Source organism: Podarcis filfolensis, assembly GCF_964270895.1.
Source record: "Podarcis filfolensis genome assembly, chromosome: 10".
Taxonomy (NCBI): Eukaryota; Metazoa; Chordata; class Lepidosauria; order Squamata; family Lacertidae; genus Podarcis; species Podarcis filfolensis.
This window is the reverse complement of record NC_139612.1, coordinates 8,055,309-8,079,540: the sequence shown is the minus strand read 5'-3', so window position 1 is coordinate 8,079,540 and position 24,232 is coordinate 8,055,309. Positions and strand designations below refer to the sequence as shown.

The following is a 24,232-nucleotide window of genomic DNA, read 5'->3' as shown; positions in this document are numbered from 1 at the left end:
CCTCAGGCTTTGGAGGAAGAAGAGGGGATTGTCTTTTGTTTACAGAGACATTCCTGGTAAAGAGTAGAAGTGGATTTCTGAAAAGTCATAGGGGGTGGGGAGAGAATATACACCATAACAAGCAACAATATTCAGAAATCCCCTTCTACTACTCTTTGTTTTTTATTATATTTTATGCACCAGGCAGTAGTGAATAACCTCAGCTGATAGGTATATGTGTTAAGAAAAATGCTTAAAAGTATGTGTTTAAAAGTTTTATGCTGTGAATTTTGACCTAGAAACTAGCAGTGTTTTAATGTTTAGATGTATGGACTGCCCCATCCCAAAGACTTCAGGTATGCTTCCATATCTATTAATCTTTTCAGAACAATCTCCTGAAGTAGATCAGTATCATTTCCATTTTAAACTTTGGGAATATACCATGAGAACTTGTTGCTTGCTCTGTGCCTGCGTATGAGTCCATGGCTGATGCAGTATTTTAATGCAAATCTCATAGTTCCTACCAGGTGGATAGTGGTTGTTTTGCTCCCCAAGAATGAAAGGCCTAAAGAGTTTGTTGGATCAGGCGATGTTCACAAATGAGAGAAGCTGAGCTTTTGAATAATGCAGAACTCTCCTCTAGATAGCTGTGTGGATTCATTGAGATAATTAAATTTTGAAACCCAACTTCAGCCCAGCAACCTCATTTTGCTTTGACATGTAGAGAGCAAGTGGGGGATCTGTAGGAAATGACTCACAGATGCTGCTTATATTCTTGTGTCTGGAGCAGGGAAATGGCAGCTGCACATTTCTGGCTCTCTGCTGGAGACATTTATGCTTGGTGGGCCTCTTTTTCTCCAACTCCCCCCCCCCCATACTAGGAACTCATTTTCACATTTTCACACCATTGTATATAGCGGCCCACGAAACTCTCACCCTTCCTATAATCTTTTGGAAATATAAAAGTGGCTATAGAGAAATAAATCTAGTTTTACCTTGTTCTGCTGGGGTTGAGTTGTCCCAGCAAGACAGCAACTGTGGTGTGGGTCTGGCCGGCAGCCCCTGCCCCTCAATCCCTTTCCCCCATGTGGAAGTTAGGTTGAGAAAAACGATCCTATTTGCACCAAAGGGAAGTTTTCCTCCCCCCGAAACTGGTTCTTGCAGATGTTTATTGTTTTTCTTCTTAGAATGAAGCAATCCTGACTAAAGCTATCCACTTATGCCAGGCATGTCCAAAGTCCATTGTGGGGGCCTAATTCAGTCTGCCAGTTGGTTTAATCTGGCCCTCTTTGAAAAAAGTTTGGACACCACTGACTTATGCCAATGGGAGCTTTTCTCTAAGCCTAATTGTTGAGGGAAGTGGCTGCTTTTTTCCGAGATGGTGGCAGGGAAGGATTCATCCTCCCTTCCCTGCACTCAAATAAATTATGCTTTTGGGGTTGGGAGCAGGCAAGATCCCACTGCTGCCAATGGAAGCTTTGTTGCCGTGTGTGATTGCCACACAAGGCACTTATCATTGGAGTGGAAGCTGATTAGGGAAGGGTTAACTTTTCTCTTTCCATGAACTCTTATTTTGACAAAATACCACCCCCCTGTAAAGCAAAAGAGGCAACCTTTCCTACCACTGGCTTTGGCCTTGCCCACCCTGGTTGCGCAGCCTGGAAGAGATTATCCCCAGGGAATGTGACCCTTGATATCTCACAAAGCTTCTCCAAATCTGCTACAATACCTTCTTACATGTCGCAGTTTGATAACATATTGATCACCCAAGTGTATTGCAGCATGTTAGATTGTTTGCTCTTTCACCCCCAGAGTGTGTCTGCAACTACTTGGGAACAGTGCGTGAGCATTGCAACAGCACTGAAGAGTGTCAGTGTGAGAAAGAAACTGGCCAGTGCCAATGCCTTCCTAATGTGATTGGACAGAACTGTGACCACTGCGCCCCCAATACTTGGAGGTTGGCTAGTGGGACAGGGTGTGAACCATGTGGCTGTGATTCTGAACGTTCCTTTGGCTCATCTTGTAACGAGGTAAGAAAAGCTGATTGCTGTAGAGTCAGACGATTCAGGGCTAGCTCTGCTCTCCCACCGCTGCTGCTACTACTATGACTACTACTCCTACTAATATTTTATTTATACCCTGGCCACTCTGGTTGGCTTCCAACACATAAAAACATAATAAAACATCAAACATTAATAGTAACAATCTGATCCAATATAAAAGTCATAATAACTTTAAAATAAACAACTTATATCAAACAAAGCAACATTCAACAATACATCAGACTCTAATAGTAAACAGTAAAATTAAACTTAGCACACTATCTCACATTTGAGAAGTTTAATAGCAGCAAGAACATATGATGTTGATAATGGTAAGAATATGAGATAACAATAATAGTATGAGATCTAATGGTAGTGTTGGCAGTTTTATCTAATTTTTTTATTGCGTTCGCTTAAACTTGTATTCTGCCTTGATATTTCATCTGAATAGAGGGTGTAGAAACACGTTTAGGAATTAAATAAATTCACATGCCACAGGGATTTTAAATAATCCAACAGGAAGCAACTCTGTGCATACTGAGCTCTGTGAGTTTTGTATGTACCAGTTTTGTTTGTTTGTTGCCTTAATATTGAGGAGCATTCAAATGCATGTTCTTGCAAAAGTCACACTATTTGAGTACAGTGGATGATTATTGTATCACAGTGCTTGGCAGTATGACAAATTGCTTTGTATTAGTGTTGAGAGAGAATTTCCAACAGGTTATTTTGGCCAGTGGCCCTGTGGGCTGTTTGCTTTAGCTTGACTTGCCTGCTTACATAAATCTATAGCTGCTTGTTCTACTGGCATCATTTTTACATGGTGCCTGCTGCCTGCAAAATCCTGTTTGGACCTGACTTAATTTACCAGGGGAATCGAGGTCTGGTGTATAAGACTGTCCTGCTCTGGGACATGGCAATCAGCTGTGAGTGGTGCTGAAAAGTTACATCAAGGATAATGGTTAAAATTTAATATCCCATCAGATGTGGTGATGCTTTAGATGTTTCTTGAAGAGCTATTGCTGCAGCTGACAATAATGCAGACTAGCTATGACTTGTAGTAAAAACCCATTCATTTCGCTAATTCATTCATAATCACCTGATGATTCCATAGAAGGTTGCATTAACAGTTGAAAACATTTCTCTACAGAGTTAGTGTGCCACACATTTGCACTTGGTATACAGTACTAGGAAGCAGCGGCCAACTGATCTTCTAACTCATGTTATATGCAGCAAAATACACACGTGTAATTGTCGCACAAAATGGGTTGCTCCCTAATTCTTACATGAAACCAAGAAACTTGCTGATATTTCAAGTTCCTTTTCTCTTTATTAATGTGACATTCAACCTGATTTTTCTATTTACTGAGCCTTTGCAAGTATTCAGAGACCACAAAGGGTAATAATGGGAAGAGCATGCGCTCAGCTCTATGTTGGTGTGGTATATTATGTATATTTGTGTATTAATTAATATGAACCATTGTAATTCCTTTGAAAATCTGATGAACTGTTAATACTAAAGGCCCTAATACAACTACTTGAAAGTGTTCTTCACCATAAGCTTGAAACCATGCAAGTAACTGATATGAAGTCGGAAACAGTGGAATCTATTGTTTAGCCAACTTCTGTTATTGTAAAGATATGAAAGTTACAAAGAATGCTTGGTGTGGGAGATCCATATTTTCAAAAGGAATTGCAACCGAGGGAGAAGAATTTGAATTGACACTGTGGTGCTGGAAAGGGCTTAATCCTTTCTCCTGTTCCACTTTTCCAGTGGAATATGTCTTTGTATGTGTGTGATCTTTGACCTACAGTCTCAGCTGCAAGGGGAACATCCTTTATTGGGGAAACAGTGCAAGAAGTAATGGTTATCTGAGTAGCCTCTTCCCGAACTGCTATTGACTCTTAACAAAACTACCGTATTTTTCGCTCTATAACATGCACTCGACCATAACACGCACATAGTTTTTAGAGGAGGAAAATCTGTAGGCATGCCACCTGTAGGCATTCCCTCCATAACACGCACAGACATTTCCCCTTACTTTTTAGGAGGAAAAAAGTGAGTGTTATGGTGCAAAAAATACAGTAACCAAGATCCTATTTAAGGATCTCCAGAGTCATGTGTACTATGCCCATAATTCTGATAGGTGGCCAGTTAACATTTTCAGCTCTTTTGACACTTAATGTATTGTATTGACAGATGGCTCTAGTGGCCCAATAAAGTCCCTGTGGCTTGTTCACTTTGTGAAATGCACCCTGTTCAGCTTATTTTTGTTGCATTTGTTTGAATTAACAGTTTACTGGGCAGTGCCAGTGCATGCCAGGATTTGGAGGGCGCACATGCAACGAGTGCCAGGAGTTTTTCTGGGGTGATCCTGGTGTGGACTGCCAAGGTGAGCACATTACTTTCATTGTTCCGCATGCATTATTAGCCTTTTGAAGGAGCACTTCTGTATGTGAAATCTGCATGCGTTTCCCATATTGTAGCTTCTGCTGCGGTTGGGAGCCTAGAGATAATTGCTGATAGCTTGCCCTGTGCCTATGCGTGTAGAAAGGAAACAAAGCAGCATTCATATTGGCTCCCTCATGCTATGTTGCAATGAATTAGATACACGAGAGAACTAAGATTCTATAGTGCATTCATTAGCCTCTTCATGTTGCAATGTTTGTTACTATACAGCACTTAAAAAAGAAGATCACTGATCTTGGCTGGCTTTTTGAAAAATGCTATTTTTGTGAAGCTAAATTTAATTCTAGTAAGGGTTTGGTTTTGAAGTGGATTTTTGCAGCTTTTTAACAGAAATGGCAAACTGGCTTTAGATGATAGAGATTTAGATGTTCATTTTCTAGTTTATAGTAGTTGGTTTTTTTCATATTGTTAACAAAAATAATGTGAAGAGTATTTTCAGTTTTTCACATGGGGAGAAAAGTGTCTTCTCGTTTTGGTTCTGCAAGAAAAGCACAGCATAGAATAAAAGGGGAGCAGCACCTAGGTGTATAAATAAATTAAGAACTCATTTACTGAGGCATATTTTGTAAATATGCCTGGTCACTTCAGTTGCTATCCAGACCAGAACACCATACATTTAGAACACATTTAATGCCACTTAAAGCACATGACTTATGCCAAAGAACTCTGGGCACTGTAGTTCACCCTTAACAGAGCTACAGTTCCCAGCACCCTTAACAAAATACAGTTCCCATCATTCTTTGGGGAAAGCCTCCTAGGCTGTCACATTTTGCCATTAACTATGGTGGTTGCCGCATCTCAAAAAGGGGTACTGAAGAGCTGGAAAGGGTTCAGAAAAGGGCAGCCAAAATGATCAAGGGGTTGGAAAGGTTCCAACTTTTGGGCCTTTTTTGTTTGCAGAAAAGGTAAGTAAGAGGGGGCATGATAGAAGTGTATAAAATTATGCACAGTCTTGAGAAAGGGGATAGAGAAAAGCTTTTCTGCCTCTCTCATAAAACTTGAACCCTGGAGTACCCAATTAAGCTGAGATTCAGGACAGACTGAATATAGTTCTCCATACGGTGTATAGTTAAACTATGGAATTTGCTCTTAGAAGAGGTAGTGATGGCTACCAACCTGAATTACTTTAAGAGGAGGGTGTATCTGAAGAAGTGTGCATGCACACGAAAGCTCATACCAAGAACTAACTTAGTTGGTCTTTAAGGTGCTACTGGAAGGGAAGAAAAAAAATTTTTTTTTTTGTTTTAAGAGGAGGATTAGACAAATTCATGGAGCGTAAAGGCTCTGAATGGCTACAAGCCACAATGGCTATGCTTTCACTGTTGGAGGCAATATGCCTCTGCTGAATAGAAACTGTAAGTCTAGTAACTGCAGACTATTGCACTCAGGTCCTTGTGAGCTTCCCATACACATCTGGTTGTTTACTGGGAGAAGAGAGTGCTGAACCGGATGGGCCTCTAGTGTGATTCAACAGGGTGCTTCTTATTTTCTTAATTTCTGAAAAATTCAGATCTAGTTGTATTCACTGGATTTCAAACCAATTCCTGCCTAAGTGTGTATTTGAGAGAAAGGTATCTGGGTATCTAGAAGTTGCATTAAAAAAATTGTTTCCGCTGAATAAAAAGGTGCAAATAACTTCATTTTTTGGCATCAAGTATATAAAGGATTAGCCATTACACAGGGGGGAAATTGTGTTTAATAGATAGGCTGGAATCAGATCAGAATTCTGTTATCTTTCAAGACTAAATGACTTTGTTATAAGAGTCCAAATCCTACTGAATCCCCCAGATTTCCTCTTTCTGGAAGAGCATGCCTAAGAGACAAAAATACTGGTGAGCTTGGGATTTAGCATTAAAATAGGGCATATTGCCAGGAGCTTTTGGAGTATTGTTTTAAATTAAAATGCAGTTGTGCTTGTTTTAATTCAACACAACTGCTAATATTTGCATTGTATTATTGAATAAAAACCTCAAGAACAGGAAGAAGAGATGGAGTTTTGTACTTATTGTTTTCTAACAATAGTAGTTACTGAAGGTAGGATTTCTGAAATTTTCAGAAGTTTCTCAAAGGTGTACTTAAGGTAGGTGCAGGTCTGTTTCTATGAAACAGGTTTAGAAAACATGTAAAGACTTGCAAAACTCTAAAGCGTCCCATCAACTGAGACCTGGCTCACAGGTATTCACAGACTGGTTCACAGGTATTGTTTCTGTGACCTTCCAAGGTTATCTCAGGTTTCCATGCCTGGTTTGAAAGGCAAGAACAAACCATAGATTGTTAGTTCAGGCGTAATGACAAACTATGGTTTGCCTGGACTAGGAAGTAACTGACCCTGAACACACAAGGAGGAATACGGCATTTAATTCTAGATTTTATAAGCTATGACTTGAAGGGTAGCAAACATTCAGCATAAACTATATTTTAGCTTGAATGCTGTTCAAATTTGTTTACATGTGAGGATATACTGCATTAGGTAAAAGAAACTGAAGCATACATAGTTTAATTTTACTGATACTTCAGTTCAGACCTATGTTTAAGCCAATATATATACTATATAAGCCATCACCAACCTGATGTCCTCCAGATGTTTTGGACTACAACTCCCATAAGCCCCAGACAGCCAGATGTCTTTCCAGTGTGTTTTTTGTCCTCCATTGGGAAAATATGATGGACATATTTTTTTATATAAAAAAACCCTAATTATTTTGCATAAATTTCATAGACTACAAGATGTCTGTGTGCTACAGGGGCTGTCATATCTAAATGAGAAAAAACCAAGGGGGATTTTGCACTTTGGTAGGTAAGATAAGAGACTTCCAATGTCTTCATCATGTTCTATGGAACTTGGGTGTCCTAGAGATCCCGTACAATAAGAGTTTTCTAGCTACATACATTATAATTGTGGAATGTATGAGACTTGGCTTCTTTACATTTCTCATTAGGATTGTCTACTCCAGGCATCCAGATGTGCTACCTAGGGATTTGCACTGACGTTGTTTTGTTTTTTTAAAAAAATCCTCTATTCCACATGTGTATTGTTCTAATCAAGTACTGGATGATCCAGCAACAGTTAGTGTTCCCAAGTGTGTCCAGCACTAGGAAGTTAGCATGGGTATTTTCCAAGTACATGCTATCCTGATTTGATCCTCTGAAGAAATTTCTGAGGAGTATGGAATAGCTTCTCAGTGTTTAATCAAAAGTCAAAAATAAAAACGAGAAAAATTGGGAGCCCTGAAGAACTGTAGCACACAGAAATTAGGTAGGAAATAGGATTGCACTTGATTCACTGCTAGTCATATAGGACTCATTTTTATTTAGATATCTATTTATATTTTATTTATTACATTCATATACCACCTTTATCTTCCAAGGAGTTCAAAGTAGGGTACATGGTTCTCCTCCTCCCCATCTCATCCTCACAGCAACCCTGTGAGGTAGGTTAGGCTAAGAGATGGTGACTGGCCCAAGGTCACTCAATGAGCTTTCATGGTTGATTGAGGATTCGAACCCTGGTCCAACACTCTAACCATTACACCAGGGAAATGCCATTGTTAGGTTCTTTAGGGGCACTGAATCATTTACAGAGCTCTGTACCAGGTTGATTAGTTATCTTGACAGATTTATTTTGACATATAAGCAGAAGAGGGATCAAATTATTTATCACTTTTAATTCTTCGGTAGTTACCTGTTCATACATAGCACTAAATTGTGGTTTATTTAACTACACACACACACGTATTAAAAGTTCTGTATTATCCTTGTTACAACAGGAATTTGGACTTTTCGTATACCATAAATGAACATGCAATTTTGTGTTCTGTTTATTATATTCATAACAATGCCTCTGAATTACAGGCATTTGAGGGAAAATCCCAATGCCTTCAAAGAAAAGATAAATATAAATGCCCATTCATTTCAGTGTGATCAGGATCGTGTGCTCGAAAGCGAAACAAAAAATAACTTGACATGCTAAAATGGATTGAATGTGTAATGTGATATTATCTTGGGATCTTCAAGAGAAGGCAGCCATATACTGGTGGGCTTCTGTTTTCGTTACACCCATGTAAGGAATCCGAATAATTCACCATTATCCAGATAGTCTAATTTCCCACAAAGTAATAATAGTTTACTGGTGGTGGAAAGGGTTAAGTGCCTCCTTTCCCCTTCAATCTTCAAAGAGGAATGAGTTGCCGAGGGGGTTTAGGAGAGGGGTTTATGTTCCATTGCAATTCACTGTGGGAATGCTGAAGTCTCTTTGATGGAAATAAAACCCCTTGTGTTGGCTTATAATTCTGAGAACAAAAAGGCCATTTTGTTAAATTGCACCAACATAAGTTGAACAGCAGGACAACACATTTTTTTTGTATCCTATGTATTGAATTCCTCTCTACAAGAAAGCTGGTTTTGTTTATGGTAACTTGTTCTTTTAAATGGTTTTTAAGAAACTTGGCCAAGAGATGTGAATATTTAAATAACAGTATGTGCCAAAGTATTAGCCCTTCCCTGCGTACTCCCTTCCCTTTCTCATATATTCTTATGGGAAGTTTGAATATTTGTGGAAGAAACCTTGACAACAGACCACAACATCCAGACAATACCTTACAGGATTCCTGATCGATGGATCATTTGCATATGTTAATTTGTGATGCCTTTTTGAAGGATGTGGCATTTTCCTATGGGCTTTACATTGCTGGGAGTCAAACTCCTGCCATTTTGGATGCTGGCAGCATGTGCCTTTTAAAAATCATTCCATTTCATTTCACCTGTAGCTGTGATGGAAAGGATTCTCCCAACTGTCTCATTCCATGTTAAAATGAAGCTTTTCAACACTAGTAGCTTCTAGTTTTCTTGTCCTGCCTGGCTATTTGGGGTCGACTAATGGAAAGTGCCAACTACCTATTGATTATAAATTCAATTTTTGCTACACTAATAAGCGTGATCCAGAGCCATTCATATCCATGGGAGTTTTGTCATTGACCTTAGTGGGATGTAAAGTGCATTCATAGTGCAGACTATTGGTCTTCAGACTGGTGGGATGGGACCTGCTGATGAGTCATGGGTTGATTTAAAGTGGGTCACAACATCAGCCATACACTATACCATCATGCAAATATATTTCAATAAATTAAGAAACAAGGCTCCAAGGTCTGGAAATCTTGCAGACTACTGGTTTTTAGACTATAGTACAAATACTTTTGATGAGAAATAAAACAGCTAAACTTAACCAGTTTAGCTAAACTTAATCACTTTAAACCCTGTGGATTATCTCTGACCCACATGTGGGGAGCAGAAGCAAGAAAGGGAGGAGAATTGGGAGTGTCAGGAACAGGGAAGCACTCCCTTGTGTCAATTCACTAATTCACATTTAATTTGCACGCATTTCACTTCTATTCCAACCTTCCTCCAAGGAATTCAGGGCAGCAAACATGAGCCTTACAGCAACTTTCTGGAGCAGGAGAGGCTAAGGTGTAAGACAGGCTTCAGTAGGGACATTATGGTTGGATAGGGATTTGAATGCAGATCTCGCTGGCGTTGGCATGCACAGCTATGGAGTGTGATCTGGATAATCCCCAAGCTGCAGGAGTAGCAATTTTTCAGGAGAATTGGCATGGTTTTGTTCATTTGTAAAACCGCTGCCTTATTTGGTGGTTCCCCGCCCCTGGTTTGTGGTGTCTCCATTTATTTTTGTCTCTTTTCAGCTTGTGACTGTGATCAACGTGGCATCCAGACCCCACAATGCAACCGCACGACTGGGCAATGCATCTGTAACGCAGGGGTTGAGGGAACCCGTTGCGATAAGTGCACCCGAGGCTACTCCGGCACCTTCCCAGACTGTGCACCATGTCACCAGTGTTTTGCTCTCTGGGATGTCATCATTAGCGAGCTGACTAACAGGACACAGAGATTCCTGGAAAGAGCAAAAGCCCTGAAAATCACAGGGCTCAGTGGTCCTTACCGGCAGACGCTCAGCTCTGTGGAGGAAAAACTGAATGAGATTAAAAATATCATTGCTCAAAATCCTGCTGCTGAGCCTCTTAAGAACATTGGAAATCTATTTGAGGAAGCAGAGTAAGTGTGGCATAAAACACAAATAGTGTTCTTTTGCATTTGCTCAGACATGGGGAGTAGGGATCTCGTCATTCTGCAATTTTAATTAGACTTGTAAGCAGAAAATAAAGAAAAAGAAGGTTGGAAGTGTGCCTTACAGTGATTATGGAAAATTTGAAGGAAACTGTGAAACTGCTTTTCAATTAACAAGGTGGCACACCTGTTCATTCCTTATCTTCTCCCTGATTATAGGATAGAGACTTCCGTTAAAATGAAGGAATGTGGGATGAGAAATGATGTGCTTGAAATGTTCAGCCTCTAGCAAATTGCTCCTTCCTGTCCCTCCTTTCAGTCTTAAGGAAGGGAAACTGCAAGACTGATTTGGTTTCTTGATACCACCAGTTGTTTTTGTAGCCTTAATGACAGTCGAGCAATTAAAGTAGCTTAACTGTATTAGGCAACTTAATTGGGTACAAATTAGGGAACTTAACTGTACCAACTTCTGTTAATGGATGATCATACAGTCCTTTCAGGTTTTTAGTTTAACCCAACAGCTTGTGCACTTTCCCTGCAGAACTTGGTCCTGCATAAGAAAAACCAAAATATATTACCCGTTTTACTACTTTGCATGCATTCAGCACCAACCATTTGCCCTGGAGCCTGTGCAATAATTTCCCCCCACTGCAGATGATAATTTAAGAATTAAGCGCTGTTGAACATGTTTAGACATAATTTATACCCACCCTGATTTGTACTTTTATCAGTTGTGAAGACCTGTTTTATATGGATGGCAAAAGAGAGGAACTGCAGTTTCAAAATCTCAGGCTTGGCAGACGACCACAGCACAATCTTGCCCAAGTGTTGTCTCGCAAGGGCTTTCAATACCTTTTGTTTTCTGGCACTGTTATTCTTCAGGTGGTGCCAAATTATAAGCAAATCCTGTATGGATTAGCCTGTGTGAATCAACTTTTCCCCAGTATTATCAGTGTGGTCTTGCTTTGGTTTACTTGCCTACCCTGTTTGTGAGTTTTCCTTGCCATAATATAGATATTACTATTGGATCTTCTTTATTTTTCAGTTATGCAGTTTTAAGGCACACACAGAAAAATTTCCCACGAAAATATCCCGGAGAGTTAAAAATGCAAAAACAAAACAATTGTCATGCCCTAAGAATTCCTTAATTCATATGCATCTTTGAAGAAAGAGTTCACTACATTCTCCCTTCCTTGCTAAATGGTTGTTGCATTTTTAAAGCTACAATAAGCAGCAGCATTTGAAGACTAATTTTCTACATTCAGTTGTCATTTGCAGAACAAATCAATCTCAAACGATGCATGATGGAGAGAAGTGTTCTTAATTCAGGGCCTAACTCAGACTACTTGCCCTTGTTTGTCCCACCCTAGGAACAAAAGAAGTCATGCTAGATCAGGCCAGAGGGCCATCTGGTCCTAGTTCTCACAATGGCCAACCAGGTGCCTATGGGAAGCCTGCAAGTAAGAATTGAGTTGAACAGCACACTCCCCACCTGGTATTACCAGCAATTGGTATATGAAGGCATACTCCCTTGGCCACTGGAAATATAATACAGCCATTGTTATGTACTGAAGTTCTCACCCTGGGCCAGCAGGGGGATACTGTAGATAGTTCAGGTCCACATATGCAAATAAGGGATCGAAAGTGACGTTCAGTGATTGGATAGTTACAAAAAATGGTTACTGATGCGTTCTAGTGGAGCTCTATATAAGCAGGCTGGCTGAACCCTTCAGTTCAGTTCTGTTCTGGCCTGTGAATAAAGAAGAGCTGTTTGAAGAATCGCTGTGTCGTCTGATATGTTCGCCCACAACTTAACAGCCATCATGTCGCCCTACCCTAAAAATTCCTACTGAGCTTTTGCACAAAACATTTTCCACAGGCATTTTCCTCATGTGAGGGTTAGGGACAGTGGGTCCTGTTCCCTGCTGTATGTGCATTTGTTGTAACTGAGGACTACAGAAGAAGAACACAAATGCTGGGACAGTCGTTATAGTCGGTTTAAGATTTCCTCCTTTTTAAAGCAAGATACCTTGCACAAATACATTAATATCTCATTTCATTTGTTCAGAGGTTGAGTCCATGCAGATAATGCGCATGCCCAAGGACTAATTCTCTAGGCTTGGCAACTTCCCTCAAAATGTTGTTTATGTTCATTATGATGAGTCCTACTTTGTGTTATAAACGTGGAGGAAGTCTACAGTACAGCCAGCTTCCATTTTGTCTCATATTTTATGGAGTAAAATAATCTATTATGCACTGGCCCTCCCACCCCTTAATCATAACTAGTTCGTTTGTGAAAGAGTCTGTGAAAAATAAATTAACAACCATTTGTTAACTATGTAGGATACAAAAGAAATTATGTATGGATTCTATGAGCCAATGCTATGACCTATGCAGTTGGCAAAGTTCAAGCACATTACAGCAGACTTCTGGAATCCAGATTGAGTTAAATCTCACACAAAACAGCTGTTCTCTGAGCTCTTTGCTGCTTTGTGCTTATAAAATGTGATTTTGTTTTTAAGCCACAAATTCTGATTAATGAGTATTTTGAGTAGGGAAGTTGTAACAAACTCATTAACCACATTCTTGGGGTGAAAAGGAAGGAATTAACCTATCATTTGGATTTATTTATATTTTAAATTCAAGGCCAGTAGGTTTTTGTTTTGTAACAATAAATGTTGGTTCTGTTTGGTTCACAGGAAGTTAACAGCAGATGTTACAGAAAAGATAGCTGAAGTAGAAGAAAAAGTATCCAAGGTGGCCTCTGAAAGCAATACCACAGACACTCAACTGAGCACCCTAGAGGCAGATGCAAAGAGCCTAGACAATGTTGTGAAAGAGCTTGCAGAGCAACTAGAATTCATAAAAATATCTGATGTTCGGGGTCAGTGTTTGCATGTTTGTGTTTTGCTTTTAATATGAAAGAGAAAGGAATAAGTTTAATTGGGGGGGTGGGGAAATCCAACCAAAATTAAGTGCTTTGAATTATCATTTATTTCAGAGCAACAAAATTAAGTTTGAGCTTAATATGCCCAGTCAATTATATGTGCTTAACGATGGCTGTAGCATGCCTTTCATTTTCTTGGAAAAGCATGCAGAGATCTTGGGTCTGTTGACTTCCAGGGTAATTACACCCAGTGTATTGTGTACATAGGGCTGCTTCTCATGTTACAATTTCAAACGAGGCCAGCCAGAATACTCAATCATCATCACATTGGATTTTTGCAGGAGCCTTGGACAGCATCACCCAGTATTTCCAGAAGTCCCTGGATGCTGAAAGGAGAGCCAATGCCTCAACTCTTCTTCCTGGTAGTGTAGTAGAGCAGTCAGCTGAGATGCGCCTAGAGGTGGAGAGCTTGATGAATGAGACTGAGGCCAGCTTCCAGGCTAAGCAAGAAGAGCAGTCACGCCTCTTGGATGAACTTGCAGGCAAGCTCCAAAGTCTGGATCTCGCAGAAGTATCTGAGAAGGTAAAGTGCAGAGCCTTTGGTGAAAGGGCCAGAGAATGGTCATAAAACAAGAAGAGCTAAAAGACAGGAACAGCACTGAATACGCTGCATGTATATGGAAAAGTGTGAGAGCTGCAGTGGGCACATTGCAATGGATTACAGAGGCTAATGTGCTCTTTTACAGATACATTACAAATGAGGCACATTTATAGAAAACTAAAGCCCTATTTAGGCAGTCACCTTCATGTATGGCGTAACAGGGAGAGAGGGGCTATTCTTTGTGGGATGGTGGGCATGTCAAGTCCCTGATCCCATCCACCCATGCATTGGGTGCTGAAGTGTGGAAGGGAGCAATAAAAGCTCTCTTGCATAACAAGAGAACATAAATGAGAAGAGGGTCTAACTGGGCAACCACTTTCTGGAACAAAAAAGAATGAGAATTCCACACCTTTGGACCATTCAGTAATGATTGGAACGAAGTTTTAAAAAAGAAGGGACCAATGTTTTCCACAAGAAGGGAGTTTTGGGTTACAGCCACTGGCTTGAGAATATCTAATAAAAGTTCATTTTTTCCAGTTACTGGAAATTAGTAAGGACATAAGATGAGTCTGTTGGTTCAGGCCAATGACCCATCTAGGCCAGATCCTGTTCTCAGTGGCTGACCAGATGCATGTGCAAGTTGAACATGAGTGCAACAGCTGAAATCTGACCACCTGGTAATCAGTAACGATGGAGGTAGAACATAGCTATTATGGCTGCTAGCAATTGATAGCCTTGTCCTCCATGAATTTGCCTGATCCTCTTTTAAAGCCATCCAGTTTGAGGACCACCATTGCCTCCTGTGGAGCAAGTTCCATAGTTTAGCTGTGTGCTGAGTGAAGAAGTACTTTCTTTTATCTCTTCTGAATCTTCCAGTGTTCAGCTTCATTGGATGTTCAGTGTTATGAGTGGGCGAGAATGCCTTTGCTTTACCCACTTTCTCCATGCTATGCAGAATTTATTTAAATTCTCTAAACTCAAAAGTCCAAAGAAGCTGCAACCTTTCCTCATAGTCTTTCCACCCCTTAATCATTTGGGTTTTCCTTTTCTGAACCATTTGGAACTCTACAATATCATTTTCTTGAGACTGTGCACTGTACCTGACAAGATAGCTAACCTAGGTAAATGGAGAGACACTTACTGCTCTGTCTAGCAGCCTCACCCACCCACCCTGGTTTTAAGAAAATGCTAACCTTTCACTTTTGTTCATTCTTTCTTAGGGTTGCCCAAAGGCAACTGCTGTTGTCAACATTCTGCTGTCAGTTATAATTAAAAGTAACATACTGTAGGCATAAGGTGGGCTAATCACTTCCCTAAAGCAAACTAGTGTGGCCAAGGTACCACTCTCCCAAGGTGGAATAATTTCATGCTAACCCCTTCTCCTTTTCAAATGGGAATACTAAACTGTATCGAAATCTGATAGCCATGAAAGAAAATTGCACATGCAAATACTGGTTACGTGCATCTCAAAGGCCAATGCAAACACTGAGGGGGCATAATTATTCACTGCCCGAGCTGGAGCAATGCCCCATGAGGAAAGGTCACCATGCTTGGGGCTTTTGTGTTTAGAAAAACAGGCCAGTACAGAAAGGAGCATCATAGAGGCGAAGAGAGTAGCAGGAGAATAAACATTTTCTAACAGCCTTTGTGTTCTTGATGGGGCTCTGGAAATTTGTCAAGCTGCAACTAATAGGATAGGGCTTTAGGGAGCTGGCTCGGAAATTTGTTTGGAAAGGGTGATAACCTCACCGCCACCCCACTCTTTCCTCTGTCTAATCCTGTCTGCTGCAGACGTGCGGAACTCCCCTCGGGGCTTCCTGTGCTGATTCAGAATGTGGTGGCCTGAGCTGCCGCACAGAAGATGGAAAAAGGAAATGCGGAGGACCAGACTGTGATGGGTTGGTTACTGTGGCCCACAATACCTGGCAGAAGGCGATGGATTTCGACAGAGACATACTCAGCGCTTTGGCAGAAGTTGAACAGCTCTCCAAAATGGTGATTTTATTATTGACTGTTATTTTTAAAAGGTAGATCAACCAGAATGAATTTTAGAATAGTAATAAAAAGCTTAATCAGCAGATTGTGCAAGTCTGGACAATTGCAAACAAAACTTCTCCCCAAAATAATTGGTTCTTTACAGTTTGCATGATCCTGCTAAGTACCCTCATTAAAGAAAAAGGTCTGGCTTAAATAGAGATTCCTATGAGTACTACACAAAGCATCTTGGGCTGTTTAAAATATTGTTGTGTTTACATCAATTTAAGAGTGTTCTCTGACTTTTATGAGAGTTGCTCTCACACAGCTTCAATGCTGACAAATTGCTTTCTCAGTGTCTCTTCTTTTTATCCCTGAGCATTTTTTAAGATTGTCAGAAATAGAAAATAATGGCCCATTTATTTCACTTAGGTCTCAGAGGCAAAACAGAGAGCAGACGAAGCAAAACAGAATGCACAAGAGGTTCTCCTAAAAACCAACGCCACCAAAGAGCAAGTGGACCAGAGCAACAAGGATCTGCGGAATCTTATTAAGCAAATCAGGGAATTTCTGATGAGTAAGTATTGTTTTAATATGGTTAGCCTGCTGTTTTGGGACTGTTGTGAATAAGCGCTTCCTCATCTTAACCTAGTATTTTAATTATGCACATTTATTCAATTGCATGTACTTATATGAGACAATCCAAAGTCATGGGTAAACAAAAAGGTTTTCACTTTGTGCCTAGATTAAATCATTGCAACAATTTTTTGGGGGGAATCCCATAGTATCTTTCCCATTCAAGCACCTCTCTCTTCCTTGGGACCTCCTTTCCTAAGTTCCCATGCTTCCCTGTTGCTGCTGGACAGGCAGACCAAGCCTGCTTTGGGTGTGTTTCTACTTCCTTCATTTATGTTTCTCCTGCCTGTTCTGTCCAATAGCTTTATGACTGCCCCATCCAATTCTGCCACCAGGGCAGCTCAGCTAATCACTGCCAGTGACTTCACTTCTCCCACTCCAACCTGTACTGTGTTACCATACAAAGGTGTACTGATGATTTGAACATCCTCTGAAGGCAGGAAACTGCGATGGTGCAACACGAAGAACTGCTTTTCTTCACATTCCACGATCAGTACACTTAGTGCTGAAGTGACTTTATTCGTGGTACTTTGTGCGCTGAGAACCTGGATCAAAGCATTTGGGTTTTTCTAGGAGGAAAGCAGAGTACACATATAAATCCACCCACCAAGATTTAACTAGTGGCAACAAAGAGCAGTAAGATCATTATTCTTTGAAGAAGTTGGAATACGCTGCTCCCTTTTAACAGCATCCAAGATTGCTGGCCCAGAACATGTGGAACAGCTTATATAACTGCTTCAGCTCATCACACCAGCCTGATTAACTGCATAGCATCACTCCTGTACAGGCAAAAGAATGGCTATGCAACACGATAGACGTCCACTTTTAGTGGCTATAGATGATAGATAGATAGATATGCATGCAGAAACAGGATTTTTATCTGCTCCACGCAGTGTTGCATGCACATACACTCTCTCTCTTGACTTCTTCATTCATATAAGTCAGCTAGAATGCATGAGCGCCTTTCGTTATATAAGCTACAATGTTACATCAATTGATCAGAGATTGAAGTAAGTTGAATGCAGGATGGAATGACCTGCATAATTTTAACTCTCCATATTACTCAAAAGTAATTTTGTCAATGACAGAAAGTTCATTACATTTGCTATGATACATTATTGATCAGAATCCACCACATGCCTGAGGCCATTTATTTTTGATGTTACTTCCATCTGCCATTGCCCTTTGGCAAGAATTCCTTCCCAATACTCAACTGCCTGATCAGATGTGAGAGTCTTAAGACGTCTTAGAAATTCATCAAAGCTAAAGCACTTCCAAAGAGTGTGGACTTTTATACCTTTTTTTTATTATAAAAAAGTGCCACCTGGCTCCTGTTTTTTCTTGGCTTTATAGGAAATAAAACATGATGAGAAAGGGAGCCATCTCACTCATTGTTTCTGTTTACCATTTCAACAGAAGACAGTGCTGATCTGGACAGCATTGAGGCAGTTGCTAACGAAGTACTCAACATGGAGATGCCCAGCACACCTGAGCAGTTGCAAACACTTGCAGATAATATTCGTGAACGGGTGGAGAGCCTTTCGGATGTTGAGACTGTCCTACAGCAGAGTGCCGGAGACATAGCAAGGGCAAAAACGCTGTTGGATGAAGCTAAAAAAGCCAGGTACCAATTTTTTACTCCCCCTTGCTCTGAAACAGGCTGTCTTTTTTACCTTTCAGCAGAATCCTAGGAGACTATATTTGTGCCCTGACAAGCGTTCAGTATTTAATAAGCATGTTGAGAAACTGGGAGTAAGTTTAGCCTGTTGCATATTCTTTGAAAAGGCCAACCCAAAAGAATCCTTTTTAAGGAGAGTCTGTTTAACACAGTCCTTTTGTAATTAATTTCCATTCCACAGTAAAAGTGCAACAGATGTCAAAGTCACTGCAGACATGGTGAAAGCAGCTCTGGAAGAAGCCGAAAAAGCCCAAGATGCAGCTGAAAAGGCCATCAAACTAGCAGATGAAGACATCCAAGGAACACAAGACCTACTTACCTCTGTGAGTTTCAATCACCTAAATCTGCTTTTGGAAGCAGAGTTATGGCCATGTATGTTCTCACCCTGTTCTACTTTTGTACAGGATACACAATAATCTTATCTTCTGGTTCATTCTATTATCACCTAATTCTATCTGTTCCTTAAATCAGCATTTCAATATAGCTAGGCTTTGTCTAGAAAAGTACAGAAACTGAGAAGACAAAAACAGCAGATGGTTGATGGCTGATTTGGGGTGGGGTGGACAAGAAGCGAAAAGTCCGTTCACCACCCTTTGTACAAAAGCAGTGGAGGCAGAATGGAAGAAAGCCTTTGTTGCTAATGTACTGTTACATGCTCAGTCAGATATGGTGCCACAAGCATTAATCACTTGCATCCAGGTTGTTTGTCTTGCTGTCTTGATAATCTGATCTTCCTTTCATACCATAGGCGAGGAAATGCAAAGGTGGTCAGAAGGGGCTCCTGTGTCAGTGATCTGGGTTGGCAGTTGGGTCCAGAGACAGAAAAGACAATCAATAGGAAAGAAATCAGTGAAAAACTCTGGCAACCAATTTAGCACATTGGTTGACTAGCCCATCTCCACCCGGAATTAAGATTGCAATTCAGCCTTTTAGCCCATATGATGATGGTCTCAACATAGCAAGCAAACTTTCAATACTCCCCTTATATCAGGTTGTGCATCACAGCTGTTGGTTTAGGCAGGGAGTTTGCTGGAAATAGGGCATTTTTTAAACCATGACAGCAGCAAAATGACTCTCCACCCCTTAAATCACACTGCTGAAATAAAGAAAACTTGGGTAACAAAGAGTGGATTTTTGTCTGGAAGGATTGGTGAGCTGTAGTCTCAAACATTTTTAATTCTTAGTGTGCCTTTTGCACCAGGCTGATTGAAATACCTTGAGCGTATAGTAAAATAAAAACTGTAGGTCCTGCAAGCATGGTGCCTGCCAGCCCTGCCTAGACTTCTTTCATCCAGCTAGGCCAGAGCTTTCCAAACTTTTCATGTTGGTGAGACACTTTTTCGACATGCATCACTTCTCAACATAGTAATTCAGTTTTACTAGGAAACACAAGCTTAAACTAACCCCTTTCCAGCCCCGGGAGGAGCGTTAATGCGACACACCTACACACTGCAGCCGACACACTAATGTGTTGTGACACAGAGTTTGGAAAGCTCTGAACTAGATAGACCTTGGTGATATGTGGCAGATTGGTAGCCATGCCCTTGCTCAAATCATAGGATCTCTCTTTTTTTCTTAGTAAGCTGGATTTAGTAATTAGCCGAATGAGTGATTTACTACTGAATTTGATTTGGGACACTGTTAACAGGCAGCAAAGCTACCATCTACATTCCCTTCCCCTGAAACCCCCCCTTCCTCCAATTGTTTTGCTCACAATTCAGTGCACGAAAAGGTAGCACAGCAACTTAACTCAATAGGGTTTAAGCATCTAACTGTAGTTAGTTCAAAGACTGTAATGGAGGGGGTCACAGCTCAACAGTAGAGCATCTGCTTTGCATGCAGATGATCCCAACTTCTATTCCCAAGCAGTGTCTCATGGAAGTGTACTGTATAGAACAGGCATAGGCAAACTCGGCCCTCCAGATGTTTTGGGACTACAACTCCCATCATCCCTGACCACTAGTCCTGTTAGCTAGGGATTATGGGAGTTGTAGTCCCAAAACATCTGGAGGGCCGAGTTTGCCTATACCTGGTATAGAACAATAAAATAATTATTGGACAGCGTACCCTTGCCTTCCATTACTAATCCCTCATTTTTGCATGAAGACCACAACCACCTCTTCCCACTGGCCAGAGAAAAACTATCAGCTGTATAGCAGCAGCATCCCAGGTCAGTGGAAAGGAAAGGAAGGCAAGTGTCACCTCATGCAGTTGATGAAAGCTGGGGAAAAGAAGACGAAAAGCATAAGCCTGCCACAACACAGAGACTTAACGTTTGGAAAACTTTGTAAGCTGAACAAGTATGTTGTTAAAGTACTGTGGTTTGGGAAGAAATTTGTGCATCATGTTCTCATTTGCAATGCTAGATTGAATCTGAAACTGCCGCTTCGGAAGAAACTCTGAACAACGCCACTCTGCGCATTGCTGAGCTAGAGAAGAACGTGGAAGGGCTTCGACAGAAGACTGCTACAAACATAGAGGACATTAGAGCAGCCGAAGAAACTGTTGCGACTGTGAATCAAAGTACCACAGATATCAAAAGAGTAAGGCTCTCCATTTGAAATTACTTTCCATGTTCTCAAGAAACAAAGGCATTTTCTTAGGTACCAGCTTGTGTTGTCTGGTTTGCCCTTGAATTTGTTAAGTAATATCAGGCCTGGCCAAAGATGCTATCAAAGCAGTTTGGCCATAACACAATGCAAACCACCAGACTGTAAAAAGCATGTGCCGTTTTAACTGTTGTGTGAAGTGCATCTCACTACCCCATGGAACTGAATGAGGTTTTCTTGAGGCAGGAATCTGACATTCCATTTTCAGTGGTGGTTAAAAGTGCTTCACATCTTGAGAGCACACATAACTTTATGCAGCGGTGAGCTATGGATTCTCGCTTGCATGGCTATTGGGACTGTGTAGTTCCTGGGGCAGGGAGCTAGCTAAACCAGGCACAACTCAGTTGAGTCCACTTGCTAAGATGGCTGGAAGCCACATCCAGCTACATGCTTCACCTCAAGAGCATAGCAAGAACAGCAAAGAATTGTTCCTGTTACGAAGGCTCCAGATTTTCTGGCCATGTATATGGGTGATGTAAGACAGTAGTAGTAAAGAAGCTTCACTTTGTAGGCTTAATTAGGCCCACTAGGCCTATTTGACTGAAGCCCACCGTTCAGCGCCTTCCTTTCTGTAACATCAGGCTCAGAACTGTGCAGTCACTGGTACCAATTGCATTCGGCACTTTTCTGATGCCCTGCGGCAACAAAATAAGGTGCTAAAATTGAAAAAGGCATTGAATTAGAGCTACAGAGAAAGTATTGGAACCGTGGAGTACGCTCTCAATTCTTCATTTGAAGGTGTACCACTTGATAAGTCACCCACCTGTCCAAGTTGACTCTGGAGGTTGGGTAGAGGCCCCCCCCATTTTGGGATCTGAGGCAAAGCACTATATGGTGTTCCCCTTTCCTGTCAAGGAAGAGGTGGTAATGAAGATCTACAACAGGAACAAGGGAATAGATAATGGCAGGATCTTCTGCCACTATGGATCCTGATGTCTGAGGCTGTTACCTCACCTTGCCTCATGGGGGGCTGGCCTGAGGATGGGGCAGTGCTGGATCAGTCTCACCCGCAGGATCCAGCACCTCACACTAACGTAATGCAATGGTTTATGAAAACATCTGCTTGCAGGATTGGATAGTAGTTTATTTCTATTTAAAAACAGCTCTGGCAAGCCTTGTTTGTTGAAGGAAGTCTTGGTCCATTCTTAAAACTGGAAGTCAGCTGTTGCCAATAAGAGAGCAGGACCTTTATTTTCATTTCTAAAAAGAGTACGGACACTAGTGCATGTATCTACTCCAGCTGTGACCCATTTTTTAAAGGCTGGGAACAACAAACCACAGTTTTTTTTTTCTTCCCATGGGGTAAAGAGAGTAGAAGGGAAGGGATGCTTTGAACGATACTGAAAGAGAGGTCCATTTCCACAGACTCCGCTCAGGATGTGTGTTGTCTCTGCTCAGTAGATCCTTGTTATGAGTGAAAGTAGGACGTCAAACAAAGAATGTGTTCCATTTCTGTGCTCTGAGTAATACTGCCACCTTGTGTCTAAAATCGCAGGTACTAGATAACGATGTGGACGACAAGTATAGGACAGTAGAAAGCTTAATTGCCAAGAAATCAAGCGAGTCTGCAGCTGCCAGGAAGAAAGCAGAGGCACTACAGAATGAAGCTAAAACCCTGCTAGAACAAGCAAACAGCAAACTTCAGCAGCTCAAGGGTAAAAGTCCAATTTGGAAAAAGGGGTTGAAAATTTCTTTAGAACTGCCATATGTTCTCAGTTACAGCTGAGCACTCCTTCCCCACCTCCTAAGCCCATTTCCGCAGCACCGTGATGTAAAACATCATCAAATACAGCTGTTTCTCCTTTTTATTGGAAGCTTCTCGCATTCTGTAAAGCCAAATAACTGGGTACAATGGGGTTGGACTTCTTTCCAATTCCACCTTTACTTTGGGCTTTCAAACTACCCAACATGTAGTGTCTGGTGCTGGAATAACCTGACTCTTGTGTGTGTCTCCCCCCCCCTTTCTTTGCAGAATTGGAAAACACATATGAGAAGAATCAAAGAATTCTGGAAGACAAAGCCAACCAAGTGGTGCAGCTGGAAGAAACAGTCCGCAGCCTCTTGCAGGCCATCAGCCAAAAAGTCGCTGTTTACAGCACTTGCTAGTAACTGATTGGAAAATGGAACCAGAGGGGAAAAAAAACCCTTCGGAAAGGGAATATGTAAATCCAAAGAGAGAGAAGTCTTAAACTGACATACATTCTTTTCATACCTTAAGACCTGATAATTTGACTAAATACCAGCTTTAATATCTTAAAACCAAAGACTTTCTCTTTTACTTAATAAACAGTACTTTTGTAACAAAGCATATGATTCATTTAACCAGTGTTACATTCATTATCCCGAAATGGTATTTTAACCCTTTTAAGTACTCTGATAATAAAATCTTAGACGGGGAAGTTAATTTCAATTTTAAGAGTTTATGAATGCAGCTCCAGAACTTCCTCTGCTATGTCAACAGATGTTAGGAAAGTGAAACGCTAAGTTCATAAAATAAAGCCATAGAGGACCAAACATTTGCAGAATAAGAGTGAGGGAAAAAGATGCCTGAAACAAGACAGAAACATAATTTATTTCATGATGTTTTGACTGTCACTTGTATCAGGTGCTTGCTTGCCTTAGCACTCCCTGCAAGACATGAGTTTTGATATTATGTATTTGTACTCTTTGGAAAACAGTAGAAAATAAAATACCCTTTTTACATTAGCTGAGGTGTCTGCATTAGTTAAAGGGTGTGTGTGAACCCTTCGGACCGTAAGATCCCTGAACCAGTGCCATCCAGGAAGCAAATCCTAGTATTCAAGTTTTTTTCTGATCTCCCTCTTGTTTGAACAGATTCATTCCCCCCACTATTTCTAACAAAGGAAGTGTTAAGAACGCCACCGTATAAATGAGCTGATAATGTACCATGAATTATTTTTATGCAAATCTAGGGACAAGAAAAGTGATCCTACACCACAATAGAGGTCATGAAACCCAGTATGTGAAGTGCAGGCATAGGGAGAGAAGCAGGGAAACTGCATCATGGATTCAGCTGTGCATACGAGCAGAAAGGAAGGATATTGCTGCTTTCACCTCATGTCAGAACATTGTGAGAGGACAAAGGCGCTAAAGCCAAAAATGTTGGCTTGCTTATGCAACAGCTTTGTACGAATTCTTCCACTTGCCTTCCACACAGTAAAATTTTTTATACCAATTTTTGTTTCTCCAAAAGAACTTGATTTTCTTTCAATAAGTTTCACAAAAACAAGAGGTGTGTTTCCATTTTAAAAAAATGTATC

At 40.8% G+C, this 24,232-nt stretch overlaps 1 protein-coding gene across 4 annotated transcripts in view; it reads left to right on the top strand.

Moving 5' to 3' along the window:
* The window catches only part of LAMB1 (laminin subunit beta 1), a 55,236-nt gene extending 32,154 nt beyond the window's left edge, over nt 1–23,082 (top strand). For all 4 annotated transcript variants that reach the window (XM_083574897.1, XM_083574898.1, XM_083574895.1 and 1 more), the window contains 12 exons: nt 1,792–2,009; nt 4,315–4,411; nt 10,185–10,554; nt 13,266–13,450; nt 13,795–14,036; nt 15,846–16,049; nt 16,461–16,605; nt 18,081–18,288; nt 18,524–18,665; nt 20,709–20,885; nt 22,447–22,606; nt 22,924–23,082. In XM_083574897.1, the coding sequence (XP_083431023.1) occupies nt 1,792–2,009; nt 4,315–4,411; nt 10,185–10,554; nt 13,266–13,450; nt 13,795–14,036; nt 15,846–16,049; nt 16,461–16,605; nt 18,081–18,288; nt 18,524–18,665; nt 20,709–20,885; nt 22,447–22,606; nt 22,924–23,057 (2,282 nt within the window). In that variant the 3' untranslated portion in view covers nt 23,058–23,082. The remainder of the gene's footprint in view (nt 1–1,791; nt 2,010–4,314; nt 4,412–10,184; nt 10,555–13,265; nt 13,451–13,794; nt 14,037–15,845; nt 16,050–16,460; nt 16,606–18,080; nt 18,289–18,523; nt 18,666–20,708; nt 20,886–22,446; nt 22,607–22,923) is intronic.
* Nucleotides 23,083–24,232: the final 1,150 nt, after the last annotated feature.